This window comes from Chelonoidis abingdonii, chromosome 16 (assembly GCF_003597395.2).
Source record: "Chelonoidis abingdonii isolate Lonesome George chromosome 16, CheloAbing_2.0, whole genome shotgun sequence".
NCBI lineage: Eukaryota > Metazoa > Chordata > Testudines > Testudinidae > Chelonoidis > Chelonoidis abingdonii.
The window spans coordinates 6,941,144-6,957,516 of NC_133784.1; the positions used below are offsets into that span (position 1 = coordinate 6,941,144).

A 16,373-nucleotide genomic window follows, 5' to 3' on the forward strand; every position below is an offset into this window, starting at 1 on the left:
TCCCCAGTTGATCCATCCTACTGGGAATATTGGGGACTGTGAAAGCCCAACCCTGTACACCCAGGAGTGGTTCAGGATCCTGTTTTCCATCACCTGGCCACCCAGAATTGGCCTCGTCAGAATATGTGGAAGGGAGCCAGTTCTAAAGGTCCATGGAGCAATCTCGTCGTCTTCGCTGGAGGAGGTGGTTACTCCATCGTCTCTGACTCTGCGAGGTGCAATACCCAGAGCTCATACTCAGGGGGCTGGAGAGCTACAGGTTGAGCCTGAGGAAGTCCAGGAGCTGCAGCACAGCTTCCTAAGCATTCTTCAGCCTTCCGGTCCCAATGGAGTGGCTTTGGCCATTGTGGGCACACTCTTGTTTCTTATGCTCCTACCCCTAAGAGGGCCAAGGAGCACTGCTTTGTTCTGCTGCGGGGGCGGGAGGGGGGAGGCTTTTGTCCGTCACCCCTCACCTAGCTCTTTGGTAGTGCAGGGGGCTACAGAGTGGTCCAAGCAACAGCAGTCAAAGGCTACTCCCTCTGAGAAGGGACACAAGTGTCTCGACCTCCTAGGGAGAAAGGTCATCTCTTCCACCTTCCACCTGTTCAGGATCTCCACATCAGGTGACCATCACTCAGGACATCAATCAGAACTCGCCTTCTCTGCCTCGGCCACATGGCCTGATGCACACCCATGATCCTGTTCACCGGCCTTCCTCTTTGCCTGCCTACAAGGCTGGCTTCTCTTCCTGAGCTCCCCAGAGAAGGGCAACACAAACAGCAAGGCAGGTTTTAGACTCTGTCGTCTGGTGGATTCAGCTGGATTCCTTTCCTCACCCCAGTTCCCAAGACAACCATTGTTCTCGACACACAGTTCAGTTCTCAACAACGTCTTCGCCCAGTGGGAAGTGCTGGTGTGGAACATTTTAACCTCACGGGAGAACAGGAAACTTCCTTGGTGCTTCTCCAGAGCAACCCTAGGCAAGGGCTCCATGGGAGATGCCCTTCTGGTGTCACGGAAGAGTCGTCTGGCGTGTGTCTTCCCTCTCATCCCACTGATACTACAACTTCTGTGAAGATCTGCCAAGACCGAGCTCAAGTCATCCTGATTGCGCCCAACTGGCTGAGACGGTTCTGGTTTGTGGACTTCTGAAGCTCTCAGTTCACCCATCCATGAACATCCCCACGTTGCTGGAGCTTCTAACAGAACACTAGGGCACGTTCCAGCACCCCAGACCAGGACTGCTGGAACTTGGGGCCTGGTACTTGGATGGGCATTGGGACTAGAGGGCTCTTGTTCTGAGAGGGTGCCATCCATCTTCAGCCAAAGCAGAAAGGACTCTGTGGGGAGCAGTCACTCAGCAAAATGGAAGTGTTTCTCCTCTTGGGCCCACCAACGCAAGTTATCTCCAGAATCCTCTGGGATCCCTGCTATCTTAGACTTACCCCTAAATCTCTGGATTTTGTGCTCTGTTCTCTGCGAGTCGCTTAGTTTAGCAGCCATCGGCGCCTTCCATCCTTGGGTGGATAACAGTTCGCTCGTCACACACTTGTCACAACTAGATTTCCAAAGGGGACTCTCAGATCCTTCCCACCATTGGTCAAGTTCGCACCGCAGTGGGACCTCAGTTTAGTTCTATGGGCACTCACTAAATCCCTCCTTTGAGCCCCTCACCATGTGTCCTGTGGCCCTTCTGTCCGTGAAGGTGGCCTTTCTAATAGCCATCATGTTGGCCAGAAGAGTCAGTGAGCTGGGAGCGCTCATGCGGACCTACCATACACTACCTTCCACAAAGAAAAGGTCTTGTGACCACCCCACCCTGGGTTCACTCTTAAAGGAGTTATCAAGTTTCCTGGGAGTCAGGTAATCCACTGAACAGTATTTTTTTTCAAAACCACATGCCTCAGATGAAGAGGGATGGCTGCGTTCTCTGGACACCGATCCCAGGGCTTTGACCTTTTATCTGCAAAGAACAAGGACATTAGAAAGACACCTAAACTATTTGTTTCCATAGCAGAGCAATCAAGGGGTCAAGCTATATCAGAGCAGAGACTTTCAAAATGGATCTCTGCTTGGGTTACCCGTTGTTACCAACTAGCCCATAGTCCCTCTCCAGAGAGGTGAGGGCTCCTTCTGCTAGAGGGCAAGTCACTTCAGTTGCGTTGCTGAGAGCCGTACCCCTCCTCGAGATGGAGGGCAGCTACTTGGAGCTCTTTGTAGGCCTTCGTGAGACATTGCGCTCTGGTGCAGCCATCAGCTGTGGGAACAGCACTATTCACTCGGCTAGCGTTTCGGCATCCTGCCCCCCGCCCGTCTGACTGCTGTTTGTGAATCTCCCAGGTGTGGAATACACCTAGGGACCAGCAGTCGAAGAAGAAGAGGTTACGTATCTGTAACTGGACGTTTTTTGAGACGTGGGGTCCCTGTCTGTATCCCACTCCCCGACTGCCCTCCCTTCTGCTGCAGATCGCTTGAACTGTGGTAAGAATAGGAAACTGGAGAGTACTGAACCTGCGCCCCCCCCCCCCCACTGCACGCGCTCAGTTCGGAGCATGCAAAGAGCTGTGGTGCGTGTGCAGGCCAACGGAACATCTGGATTCAGGTGCCCGGTGCGCATGCGAATCCCATGTGTGCAATACAGACTGGGACCTTGCATTGCGAAGAACCTCCACTTGCCAGGAAGCGCCCTCCGTTTCTGAGCCCTTGGTTCTTAAACTCCAAGCTGCAGAAAGCCAGCAGTATGTGCTGAGAGGCTGCGGGGCTCTGGAGTGATGGAACTAGTGTCAGTTAACAAAAAGGACAAACCTATTACTAGTGTTCTTCGTCATACGCAAATGGTGTGCGCTGCAGAAAGCCCCAGAGCACGCGAGTTATGGTGCTCTCCATGGAGAAGAGAGGCTTTGAGCTGGGAAGAAAAGGCCGAATGAGAGCTAATGGTTGGACACTGAAGCCAGACGAGTCACACTAGAAATGTTTCACCGTGGGGGCTGGTACCCATTGGAACAGCTCACCTGGCACTGGTGGAGTCTCCATCCCTTGGAGACTGGGCGTCTCTTTCTAAAGCTCTGCTGGAGCTGACCCTGGAGCTCTGGGCTAGAGCCAGGAATTCTGGGCGAGGGTCTCTGAGCTGTGCCCTGCAGGAGGGCAGGCTGGATGAGTGGAGTGGGCCCTGTGTGAATCTGAGAGCATGAGGGTGTGATGCGGGAGTGCATGGGGAGCTTTTGCTGCCACAGCAGTCGTGTTTGGAAAAGAGGAAGTGTTGAGGGATTGCTGTGGGGCCTGGAGGCTTGGAGATGGGAGGTTCGAGCGCTGGGAACATGGGGCAGGGGAAGGTGCTGAGAAGCAGAACCTGGACCCAAGTGAGTATTTGGGGTGGAGTAAGGGTTGGGGGAGATTTTGGCTCTCCCCTAATTTCAGTGCTCTTGAAAGTGCTGTTATTGCCTGTAGGACCGGGTCTTTCCCCCAGTTGGCTGATTTCTCCGCCTGGTGTCTTGGTGAGTGGTCGGGAGAGTAAGCGAGCTGCCACGGGCGCCCCTAACATGCTACCGCTAGGGTAACCCTTTAGAGAGCACTGAGCCGTGACAGACTGATTCCTACATCCCCCCCCCTCCCAGCTGTCGGGACGTCCATCCATTGAACCCAGACTTTAGCAACCACTGCGGAATGGGTTCTACATTAAAGGCAAAAAGCGATGTTAATGCAGCATTACAATGGCACGTGTACCGTAAGTTCTGACACCCAGGCAGTGCCAGCATCAAAGAGCACCGTGTTTGCCTCATGGATACCCTCTTTACTTCCATGATCTCATACTGCGGGGCATTCTTTCTGCAGCCTTACCCGCTGGCGTGTCTTACGAGAACCGGCGGCTGTGCTGCTGGGAGTAAAGCTAGGCCACTCACCCATATCCCTTGTGCTTCCTGGCTGTGGGGGCTTCGCTGCGCAGCACTAACTTGACAGGCCTGCAGCATTTTGATATTTGTAACAGGAGAAAGGAGGGGAAAGTAACACCTGCTGCCATGTAGCTTGCAGCTCCTGGAGCAGGGGTGGCCCGGAGCTGGAGGGGTTGTTAGCAGAGTGCACACGTTCAGATTTACCAGGGGCCGCTTGGGATTCTCTAGTGCAGGAGCAATGCCAACCCGAGCATTCTGCTCTGATATGTGGAAAAAGGAGCAGCCTGAGCACCTAACATAGAGGTGTGGCCTGTGGAGACTAGAGATCCCAGCATGCACCATGGCCTGGCTGAACATTGCATCTTGGAAGCCCTCCTCTTTCTCAGCTCCTCCCTGGCTTGAGTTGAGCGTTGCTGTGGCTGCATGGCAGGTCCTGCTTAGCTGCCTGGGGTATTTATTTAGCTGGGATCTCTGGGCCCAGAGGCCAAAGGTGTTACCATGAGCCTGCCACTGGCCAGCGTTAAACAGCTTTAAATCAGATTTGAGGTTTGGTGTCTCGAGCTCTCAGCCTGCCTAGCGCCATGGTCAGAACACCCTTCAGCAGCCTGTTGTTACAGGTACAGCCTGCGTAGCGCCAGGGCCAGAGCCCTTCTTCAGCAGCCTGTTGGTACAGATACAGCCTGCCTAGCGCCATGCCCCACGCACCCTTTAGCAGCCTGTTATAGGTACAGCCTGCCTAGCACGATGGCCAGAACCCCTCTTCAACAGCCTGTTGGTACAGATACAGCCTGCCTAGCGCCAGGGCCAGAACACCCTTCAGCAGCCTGTTGTTACAGGTACAGCCTGCCTAGCGCCAGGCCCAGAACACCCTTCAGCAGCCTGTTGTTACAGGTACAGCCTGCCTAGCGCCAGGCCCAGAACACCCTTCAGCAGCCTGTTGTTACAGATACAGCCTGCCTAGCGCCAGGCCCAGAACACCCTTCAGCAGCTTTGTAAACTTTTGTTACTAGTAGAGAAAAGAATGAAAAACATCGGTGCATTTGAAGTGTGAAGGATGAAGCATCCCTTGTTCTCTCCCCCAGTAGCTGCCAAGAGTTTGTGGAAGGAAATCCCCTTGTGTGACAGGCTCCCAAATGGTAATCACAGAAGTGTAGGAATGGAAGGGACCTCACTGGGTTGTCTAGTCCAGCCCCTTGCACTGAGGAAGGACTCAATATTTCCTAGTCCAGCAGTTCTCAAACGATGGGTCGGGACCACAAAGTGGGTCGCCACCCCATTTTAATGGGGTCTCCGGGGCTGGCTTAGACTTGCTGGGGCTTGGGGCTGAGTGGTGGGACTGTAACAATGCTGGTTCTGGTGGGACTCAACTGAGAGTATCAATTCAGGACAAATTGCTTAAAACAGGGCAGTCACAGCCCTAGGCTGGGGTTTTTCCACCTCTAAGGTAAACCAAACCAGCCAGACCAAGAGGACTTTGGCTTCACCCCACTGGCTAACCACAAGTCACACAAGCAATTCCCTTAGATACTCCAGTTTCCCATTATCACCATCAGTGCTGCTCGTTATGGGGACAAATGGTTATGAAAACCAACACCCCAGTAAAAGCAAAAAGGTTCTCCTGATCCCAAAGGACAAAGCCCCAGTCGCAGGTCAATTCAATATGTTTATTAGAGAATATTTAAATAAGGATGATACACAGAGTTTGGCATGTCAGTCATTAGTCATCGGGGGCAACATACAGAGTATGGGGGGACGCTGGTATTTGGTTATGGGTTAGCATATAGTACATACAGTCTGTAATGTCCCCAATGCGGGGTGTACAGTGGTGGGTCAAAGTATAGTAGGGAGCAGGGAGGTACATCGCTCATCTAATGGGTTACACATAGTCATGATTAGAGCAAGCAGGCCGGGTAATGGGAACAGGTGACCCTCACGAGGTGGAATCCAGATCGGTGGGTCCAGGACTCAGGGATGGTAGTTAGTAGGGGTTGTAAGGTTTTCCCCTCCCCCATGGGTGCGTGGAGCCACATGGCTCACTCCAGTACTGGCGGGGTCGGTGGGTTTCGGAGTAGATGTCCCTGGAACCACCGGATAGTGTCCGAGACCATCAAACATCTCATGAGTCGTGCATAGCGACGGCCCACCCCACAGGCCCTAAGTACACTTTCGTTACAGGGGTCCCAGCCTAGCGCCCCGAGTCAGGGCGTCGGTGTAAACCTCGTAGCCCTTTGCCGCAAGGTGTCAGTCAAGGGGCATATTTTTCGAGTTTACGGGCTCGGGCTCGCGGAACGCCGGGTCCTGTTCTCGAATGGGATCGTCGCGTCGACGAGGATGATCTCTTCCGCTCCGTGTCCGTGACGACGATGTCTGGGCGCAGCGGGCTCGGTGCCAGGATGATGCGGTGACTGCAATCTCACCGAGGTGTGGGCGATGGTTCACAGGCGGTCCTGGACGGCGTTGTGGCGCAGCTGCCAGGCTCTGGCGTGGGGTTTGCAGCTGCACAGGACGTGGGGCAGGGTCTCCAGGGTGTACCCACACTCTGCAGCGCTTGTCCCGGTTCCGTGACGGATGCTCCATAGAGCGGGACGCAGTTTAGTCAGGCGTGTGTATGAACCGCCAGTCGGCGAAGCGGGGTGAACTGCCCGCGGGGAGGAAGTGGTTGCGGAGTCCCACTTGCGTCACCTCAAAGGCCTTGCTCTGGTCAGGTTTTTTCCGCAGGTGTCCACGTAGAGCGCGTGGACGGCGGCCTTCAGGACTTCTCTAGCACGCCTCTGGCTCCGGGGCTGATGGTGATGCTGCCCTCCGTCCGATCTGCGGCACCAGAACTCCCAGCTCCTGCCGCTCCTCGCTCCATACCCAGCGGCAGCCCAGACGCTTCCCTAGTCGGCACGTGGCTTGCGGGCGCGGACCAACAGCGAGCGATGTCCCACCTGTCTCGCCGAATTCGCCATCCAGGAGCCGCTCAGGAAAGTGGTACATCCTGGCCGGAGGAGCCTGCCGATTCGCTTCTCGGTGGCAGTGTGCAGGGCGGTTGCCGCGATGCTCTTTACTGTGGTGTCCGGGCACGTCGGAGGCGGAAGGCATGCGTGATGACTGCAATGTCACAGAGGTCCATGCGGGGGACGTGGCGCCACCGTGCTGTGACAATGTATATGAGCCTCGTTGTTGCTGTCTGGGCAGGGACAGCCACTTTTTGACCAGCTGCCGGATGGTGTTGTCGCCTTGTTGAGGGGCACCTTTTCCACGGCGGAACCTCTCAGGACGAGCGATGCGGGGGATCAGGAAGTGTTGAGGGCGTTGATCTTTTGCCATGGGGCCAGCAGCGATGCGTCGATCTTGGCAGCGTCCTGCAGGATCTCCCGGATGGTGTCCTCGGGGTCTGCCGGACGCGGACGCCCGTTGCATGCCGAGATGTTGGTACGCTACCCCTCGGCCAAGGGACGACGGGCTCGCCCTGGATCTGGAGCTCCGTCCGCAGTACTGAGTCTCTTTGCTCCTGTCGACGTGGAGGGATGTGCACTTTTTGGCATTGAAGCGGAGACCCGTCCAGTCAGCGGCTCTCCCGATGGTGTTGAGCATGCCCTGGAGCCTCCCGGGTCACATCACATCTACCACAAATCACGCTGTTGCCAGTCCTTTAGAATCTAAAATCTAAAGTTTATTCGTAAAGGAAAAAGATAAGAGATGAGAGCTAGATAGATGGTTAAATGGAATCAGTTACATACAGTAATGGCAAAGTTCTTAGCTCAGGTTTGTAGCAGTGATGAGTAAACTGCAGGTTAAATCAGTCTCTGGAACATCCCTGCTGGGATGGGTCATCAGTCCTTTGTTCAGAGCCTCAGTTTGTAGCAAAGTCCCTCCAGAGGTAAGAAGCAGGACTGAAGACAAGATGGAGATGAGGCATCAGCCTTATATAGGCTTTTCCAGGTGTAAGAACCTCTTTGTTCTTACTGTGGAAAATTACAGCAACATGGAGTCTGGAGTCACATGTGTAAGTCCCTGCATACTTTGCTGAGTCACAAGGCGTATCTGCCTCCTCTCAATGGTTCTATTGTGTAGCTGATGGTCCTTAATGGGCCATCAAGCAGGCTAGGCAGAGCTAACACCAGTTTGTCTGGGATGTCACCCAGCAGCACAGCGTAAGTTTGAAGTACATACAGTATAGAGCCAATATTCATAACTTCAACTACAAAATGACACAGACATACAGACAGCATAATCCTAACCAGCAACCCATAACCTGGTCTTAGACACCTTATATGACCCCCCTTTACATAAGATTTGGTGCCACTGCAGGACCTTGGTTGCAACCATGTTCTGTATGGTCCCAGATTATGTCAAGAACGTCACAGGGGCTCAGGTTACAGGTGTTACAGGCGTGGTGAGGCTCAGGCTTTGGTTCCCCCAGCCGGGGCGGTGGGACTCAGGCGGACTCAGGCTCCTGGGGTTGTGCAGTAATTTTTGTTGTCAGAAGGGGGTCGCAGTGCAGTAATGTTTGAGAAGCCCTGATGTAACCCAGCCCTGACAGGTGTATGTCTAACTGCTCTTAAAAACCTCCAGCAATGGAGATTCCACACTCTCCCTGGGCAATTTGTTCCAGTGCTTAACCACCCTGACAGGAAGATTTTCCTCATGTCCTAACATCCAGCTGTCCTAGGGGAAGGAGGGAGTTGAGCGGGGCCGGAGCTGTTGCTGCTGTTAATCTGATCCCGTTTCCTGACGGACACACAAGAGGGGAAGAAAAGGACTGCAAAGAGAGAAAAATGCAGCTTCTCTCTCTGCTCTTGACCTTCACTTGCAAGCTCAGTGCTAGAAGCGCAGGCCCAGCACACGATCTTATCAGCCCCTCTGAGACTGGCAAACTTGTCCCAGCACCGAGTGTCCTGGGCATTGCATGGAGCTGCCTTTCTGAGCAGTGCTGTAAAATGCAGGCTGCGGCTTGGCTGGCTCAGCCAGCCAATTGTTAGACAGCAGGAAAGAGCGAGGGAAGGAAAGGACCCGGGAGCGGAGGCTGACCCAGTCACATCCCAGCCGATGGTCCCTGCCCAGTGGGGTCCCAGGAGAGGGTGGGGGTGAGAGCCCCAATGGAGGAGCGTGCTCCTTCTCGTTCTTTGTCAGCCTGCATTTCAGAAGCCAGTCTTCCCCCCAGGGCTCTATCAGAGGACCCCAAAATGGGGGTGGGGTGGAATAGCCCCACCCCTCAATCTTTTGTCCACCACTTTCTGGCTCTCCTGGGAGTTCTGTCAGCCTCTGCTGTGGGAACACGCTGGGGACCAGGCCGCCCTGGGGGTGTGGGGCTGGAGTCCGCCTCGGGGCAGCCCCACCCGTGCCCTTGGGAGCGCTCCCCTGCCTGCTTTGCCCAGCAGCTGGTGTGGTGACGAACGGGGGCTGCGTGTGTCCCGGGTCGGGGGTTGGCAGCTCTGGCTCTAGCCTGCCCTCCTGGTGCTGTGTCGCTGGCTGGCACTAGCTGGTGAGCCAGGGGAGGGGCAGCTCAGTCACTCCAGCACTGACTGAGTGGCTGCCCAAGGAGCAGGGCAGGGAGCCTTGCCGTGGGGCAGGCCTCCAGCATTCCCAGCAGGCACTGTCAGGTGCAAGCGGGTAGGTTCATCTCTGGAGGCAGAGGGGCTGCAGTTGGCAGGCTGGGGGGCTTGCAGAGCGCTGGCCTGACCTGTGCCGTTAGACCTGGAGGCAGCCGCTTGGTAGCCCATCTCTCTAATCCCTCTTCCCCTCTCCTGCACTCAGTGGTTCGTGAAGGTCGGGGATGGTGCAGGCTGAGCAGTTGGCACTCCATGATGTCTGATCATCGGAGTTACCCGAGTGCTCTGCTTCCTGGAGCGTCTCTGCGGGGCTGATCCTGCCTGAGCTGTGCAGCACAATTCCCGCTGAAGCCAGTGGCAGCAGAGGGCTCTCAGCCTGTTGGATTGAGCCCTGACAGCGCTCCGAGTGAATGCAGGGCTGGCCTGGCCCAGCGGTGCTGCCAGCACGCTTGCCGATAGCTGGAGTGTCCCCCATGTGCTTCAGAACTCAGCCGTCACTTCCGCCAGCACCCAGCCTCTTTGCCTGTCCCCTCGCCTGCCTCGCAGCACTCCTTACTGGCAAAGGGTTAGAGTTAACACTGCGTACTGACCGAGCTGCCTGGGATTCACAGCTTCCAGCCTTGCAGTCCTGCTGCATCCTGCTATGGGACTGGGACTGGGCGCAGATGCTGGAACTGGGGAGGCTGCTGCATCCCCTGGCTTTCAGTGGTTTCTGTCATATCCAGGGTTTACAGTTTGGTCCACAGCTCTCCGCACCCCCACTATAAATAGTCCCAGCATCTCTGGGGCTGGGTTAGAGACACCCCCTGCCCGGTACCTGCCCTTCGCATGCAAGCCTTGTGTGATGGGGACAGGAAGGGAGGCACGCGTCACACTAATAAATGGCTGCTTTGTGTTTGGGCGGGAGCCGGCCTGACAGGAGCTGTAAATCCACTGGTCGGCTGAGGGAGCGGCTCTGCCTGGGACTCAGCACTGCCATGGGGCCTGCGACAGCCAGAATGGCCCCTTCCAGCCTACAAGGGGACCAGTGAGCGGGTGCCGATGGCGGGGAGGGGGCAGCTCCTGGGCTGCAGGAGGGTGAGGCATGCTGCAGCTGAGCCCTGGTGCAGCAGGGTGGAGGCTCAGTGGGACCTCGCCATCTCCAGTGCCCATGCAGCAGCTGGCGGTGCCTAGCGTGGCCCTTTGCCTGCCTGGTGCAGGCCCGGGGAGGTGCGGCCGTGACACTGGGCTTAAGCTGGGCGTGTGGTGTGCTGGCTTTGTTTTGGGGAGGTGCCATGTAACTGTCCCCGTGTGGGGCAGCGTGCCCTGGCAGTGAGCATGACAAGCACGTGACAGCCGTGGCTGTGCCCTGCCTCCGGCTCGGGACCCCAGAGGCACAGCAAAGCCAAGGGAGGGTAGGAATGGGAGAGGCCCAGGCACAGCGCGGAGGCCTGATTGATAGCTCCCCACATCCCTAGGGCCGTTAATCCATCTACTGGGCCGATGGCTGGCACGTGGGCCTGGGGACTTGCCCCATTAATCAGCCTGCTCGCTTGCTCTGCACAGAGACTGCAGCCAGCCAGGCTGCCAAGCTGCAGAGCATGCAATGGGGCAGCCAGTGCCTGCGAGCTGTCACACTGAGTAGGATGGGGGGGGCCCATCCTGGGCACCGGGGGGTAGCTCACAGCCCTGTGTGTCCTTCCCCAGCTGTCAGGCGGCGAGAAGCCCAGGAGCAGGCTGCAGGAGCCCCGTTTCGACTACTCCGGCTGGCAGCCCGAGCTGGACCTCAGCGACTCGGAGCTGCCCCATGTCATTGAGATCTATGACTTCCCGCAGGACTTTGGCACCGCCGACCTGCTGCGCGTCTTCTGCAGCTATCAGTGAGTGCCCCCGGCCTGGGCCCATCCCATCCTGCCCTGGAGCCAGCCTGCACGCTCGCTCTCCACAGCTTGGCCTTTGCTCTGTGCCAGAGGCCAGGACTCCTTGTCCCCGGTAGCCCCCAGCTCTGCCAGCTCCTTTGCCAGATTCACATGCCCTGAGATGGCCACGGGGCTCCGGATCGGGGCCTTCCCCAGCCAGTTCCCACTCCCGCCCACTGAGCCTCTGGACTCTGCCCGTTTCCTCCCACCCCCGATCTTTGGCCTCACGTCCGAAATGGTGCTGTGGAAACAGCTCCGGCCTTGTCCAGCCCCTCCCCCTGGCCGATCCCCTCGGGCCCACCTCCTTGGCAGCCCCCATCCCTCGCCCCTACTGTGCTGATGTCATCGGTGCCTGCGATCTCAGCTGCTCGCTGTCCCTGGCAGGAAGAAAGGCTTTGACATCAAATGGGTGGACGACACGCACGCACTGGGCATCTTCTCCAGCCCCGTTGCAGGTACGTGCACCTCCAGCACTGGGCATAACGGCAAGATTTCTGCAGGGAGTGCTGGCCCTGGCAGTGCCTGGGGCCAGGGCCGGGTGGGGCTGGAGGGGGCGACGCTGGCCATGGCAGCGTCCGGGGGCGGGGGCGGGGGCGGCCCTGGCGGTGCCTGGGGGTAGTGCAGCTGTGGGGCTGGAGGGGGCGGCTGTGGCTGTGGCTGGAGGGGGCGGCGCCGGCCCTGGCAGGGGCAGGGGCAGGGGCAGCTGTGGATGGGGCTATAGAGAGCTGCGCTGGCCCTGGCGGTGCGCGGGGGCAGCAGTGGCAGTGTGGCTGTAGGGGGCGGCACTTGTGGCAGTGGGGCAGGAGGGGGCAGCGCTGGCCGTGGCAGGGCCCAGGGGCGGGGGGCAGCTGGGAGGTTGAAGGAGGCGGCGCCATTGCTGGTGCCCAGGCTGGAGTCTCGGCTGAAGGAGCAGTCTGGGTGAGATGGGTGGCAGTATCTGTCCTGTGGGGCAGTGCCCCTGGGCTGCTGGCCATGGGGTTCCATGTGCTGGCCATGGGGGTGGCTGACCTGCCTGGGCTCCGCCTCGGGCAGGCAGGACTGTGGATCAGTGACTGGCTGATAGCCAAGCGATGTGTCCCCTGCCCGCCGGATGCTGAGCCTGCCAGCTGTGCCTGCTGGGGCGTTCTCGGGCGTGCCCTCCCCCTGCGTGGCAGAGCTAGGGCTGGTTCCGTTTCTCTGCTTTTGCCTGTGAGGGGTGGGGAGGCCGGGTGGTAACCACCATGGGCTGCTGGCTCCAGGGGCACTGGTCTCTGGGTGGGCATGGGCTGCTCGGCCATGGCCATGGCACAGAAATGGGTACGTTGCCCGGTGTGCTCTGCACCACCAGCAGCCAGTGCCCAGGAGCACTGCTTGTCCCTCACCATGAGGGCTGCTGAGCCGGGGGCCTGTCTCAGGGCTTGGCTGGCAGGCTCCCGGCACTCGTTGCGGCTCCCTGATTCTGGCCCCCGGCCTCTTCCCGCAGCACGCGACGCTCTGAGCAACAGGCACGTGATGGTGAAGACCCGGCCCCTGGCGCAGGGCACGAGAGCGGCAAAGGCCAAAGCCAGGGCTTGTGCTGGTGAGTGCGGAGCCATAGCCCCCGCTGTGCCCTTAGGGGCGATCCCCATCCCAGCTGCTGGGCTCCAGGAGCGGAGTCAGCACGTGGGAATGATGCCCCTAGTTCACCCAGGCAAGGGCCTGGGGCTGGGCAGCGCCGGTGGGCGAGAGAGGCCCGGATCGCGGCTCGACTGGCCCACGGGCGCTCACTGCCCCTCTCGCAGGCTGTGCTCAGAGTGCCCTGCGGGGTCAGGGGGCATGGGACTGGCCCTGCATGCCAGCCTCAGGTTCAAGTCTGCCACAATCCTCTGGGAACAGGTGGCTGCTTGCTCCAGGCCTGGCACGGGGAGGACAGCTGCCAGCATGGCCCAGAGCAGGGAGATGCCCCTTGGGGTGGCACCGGAAAGGGAGCAGGGCTAGAGCTCCTCCGGCCCCAGTGCAGATAGGGCCAAGCCTGGGATGGTCGTGTCCCCGCTAGCTCCATGCTGCAGGCCCTGGGGTGAATTGTACAGTGATGGCTGCCCCCTCTCTCCAGACCTCCTGCAGCCAGCGAAAGAGCGTCCAGAGACGTCTGCGGCATTGGCCCGGAGGCTGGTGATCGGAGCCCTCGGAGTGCGGAGCAACCAGAGCCGAGCCGAGCGCGAGGCCGAGCGCAAGAAGCTGCAGGAGGCCCGAGGTTGGCTCCCAGCCGCTGCTTCCTGCTGCGGGGCGTGGAGCTGCCCCTCCATCCCTGCGCCTGGGGCTGCTCGCTTGCAGGCGCTGGGGGCGGCATGGTGGGCACGCAGGGGTTTCTCAGCTGTCTGCTCCACGCTGGCCACTCGCTGCTGCTGCTGTTCGGGGAGAGCCTGGCCCAGGCCTCGCTCTCCACTTGTGCAGAGCCGACAGGCGGGCTGGGTCCATCTGCAGCCACGCTGGGCTCTGTGTTTGCCTGGGAGAACCGGGGAACTGCAGGAAGCAATGCTGGTGTTCAGTGCTCTTCACTAGGGGGCGCTCTGCTGCTGGACAGGATCCGTGGATGAGCTCTGACCCCTGTGGCCGTACCCCCAATTTGGGCGCTATCCCTGGCATCCTGACCAAACTCCCTCTTTGGAAAGTAAATCCCCCTGCTGTTTGTGTGGGGGGTTAGGCATTGGCCACAACCCACCCCAGAGGTGGCTGCAGCTCCATGGGTGGGGAAGTGCAGGCGGTGCGGCTGGTGAAAGGCTGCGTTGGTTGGATGGCAGTTTGCTCTCACCTGCCACTTGCTGGCGCTTGCAGCCCTCCCCCCATTTAGTGCCAGCTGCAGATCTCGATGGCTGCCTTGTCTAGCTCTGGAACGATGGTGGGGCCCGGGCCCGGGCCCTGCAGTGCCCACGAGGCCCTGCCCAGCCCAGCCCAGCCCTTTGTTGATGGCGGTGGTGGAAGCGGGGGCTCTGCCTGGTGGTGTGCAGGCAGCTCTGGGAAGGGGGATCGGGTTCTCCACACCAGGACCTGCCTTCGGCTCCATGGTTTGCAGCCACGCCTGGGGCAGCACCTGGCTTTTGGCGGGGCAGCTGGGCAGAGCCTGCTTCAGCCACTGCAGGCTGTCAGTGCGCCCGGCCCCCTCTGGCAGGCATGGCAACTGGCTCGCGGCCTGCCGGCTGCAACGGCCAGATAACCGGTGATGGAGCGAGCTGGGCGGGCCAGAAAACCGGAGTGAGTGTAACAGTTCATGAACGGTGAATGTCCAGAGCAGGCTCATGACTGACAGACATGGAGAATAACCCTTCCCTGTCTGCCCGCCAAGAGAGCGCTTTGCCCACATGCACCTCCCTCCCCGGGCAGGCCCTCGCACCCTGCCCATCTGTGGTGGTGTCAGTGCTCTTACCAGGGTGTGATGGTGCTGCTGGCGGGGAGGCACAGTGGCAGGAAAAGCCTGGAGTGGAGGCGAGTCCTCCCGTTCTTGTGGGTCCACCCCACTGCCCCCACTCGGAATAGCGGAGTGAGGGGCCCCCTCAGGCCAGGGGCGCTGGGCAGGGCCCCCAGCTCGCTGCCCTGCCGGCACCAAGGGCATCTGCCCTCCCCACCTGCCTCTGGGCTGCAGGGATCCACTTTTGCCACTAGGTGGAGCCCAAGCAGCGCTCTTGGGGTGGGGCACCTGAGCCAGCTCCCAGGTGGGGGTGACAGACGGGCTCCCTGGGGCCCCCTTTCCAGCCCTCAGCCCCGAGAGCTGCTGCCCGGCTAGCAGACAGCCTGGCAGGGTGCTGCAGTGGGGTAGCAGGAATGGGGGGCATGGGACGCTGCGTGGCTGGGACAGCCAGGGCTGGGGGGGCCCTTGCTCAATCCCCAGGGGCCTGGAGCCAGGCTTCATCCTTCCGCCGTTGTCTTTGCAGAGAGAAAGCGCCTGGAGAACAAGCAGCGGGAGGACATCTGGGAAGGCCGGGACTGAGCCAGGGCTGCAGCGGAGGAGACCGGAGCACCCAGCGCTGCTGGCAGGCGCTTGGCGGGGGTCACTGTGGTGCCGTGGGCTTCAGACACCAGCACAGCCCAGTGCCAGCTGCACCCACACAGGCTGGCCGGGCTGTGTTGGTGAGGGGAAGGGGAGAGGCCCATCTGGAGCCTGGCAGGGGGAGAGGGGTCTGGCTGACAAATGCAGCAGCTGTTTGTATTGGGACTCTTAGTGGGTGGGAGCCTGGCAGGCCCTGCCACCGGTGTGTGCGCCCCTGGGGAGAGGGCTTGGCGGGCTCTGCTGTTGGTGTGTGCGCCCCTGGGGGGGCCTGGCGGGCCCTGCCGCCGGTGCATGCGCCCTTGGGGGGGGCTGGTGGGCCCTGCTGCCGGTGTGTGGCCCTGGAGGGGGCCTGGTGGGCCCTGCTGCCGGTGTGTGTGCGCCCCTGGGGGAGCCTGGCGGGCCCTGCCACCGGTGTGTGTGCGCCCCTGGGGGGGCCTGGCAGGCCCTGCCGCCGGTGTGTGTGTGCCCCTGTGGGGGGGGGCTGGCGGGCCCTGCCTCCGGTGCATGCGCCCTTGGGGGGGGCTGGTGGGCCCTGCTGCTGGTGTGTGTGTGCCCCTGTGGGGGGGGGCTGGCGGGCCCTGCCACCGATGTGTGCGCCCCGGAAGGGGACATTGGCCTCCTCTGGACCTGTCTCTTGCCCTTTGAGATGCTGGAGCACAGGGAGTCAGTGCTCTGGAGCTCTGGGCTGGGGCAGCCCAGCTAAGTCTGGTGACTGTGCCCTGCGCACGGCACTGCACGGGCTGCGCTTGTGCTCGTAACGCTGCCCTGACGCACTGGCTGCAGCTGCTCGGTCGCTGCTGGGAACGTGGCCTCCAGGCTGTCCAGCTCGTGTTCAAGGCGGTAACCCCCTTGCTCCCTGCAGCAGCCTGGGTCATGCAAACAGCCCTGGGCAGCGGGAGGGGATTTCGCAGGACTCTGCGTGAGCTATGCCATGCTGAGCAGTGCTGTGCCGAGCCAAACCAATGCAGCTAGGGGTGTGCCAAGTGTGAGCGAGTGAGAAGCCATGTGAGATGGAGATTCCCTGTCCTTTATTTTGCTATTAAATTGCCTGGTTTTTATACTG

General features: G+C 59.7%; 1 protein-coding gene across 3 annotated transcripts in view; it reads left to right on the forward strand.

The window, feature by feature from the left end:
* Positions 1–16,373, forward strand: part of R3HCC1L (R3H domain and coiled-coil containing 1 like) — a 41,485-nt gene extending 25,112 nt beyond the window's left edge. For all 3 annotated transcript variants that reach the window (XM_075073000.1, XM_075073001.1, XM_075072999.1), the window contains 5 exons: positions 11,096–11,268; positions 11,692–11,762; positions 12,770–12,865; positions 13,379–13,519; positions 15,195–16,373. In XM_075073000.1, coding sequence (XP_074929101.1) covers positions 11,096–11,268; positions 11,692–11,762; positions 12,770–12,865; positions 13,379–13,519; positions 15,195–15,250 — 537 coding nt within the window. In that variant the 3' untranslated portion in view covers positions 15,251–16,373. The remainder of the gene's footprint in view (positions 1–11,095; positions 11,269–11,691; positions 11,763–12,769; positions 12,866–13,378; positions 13,520–15,194) is intronic.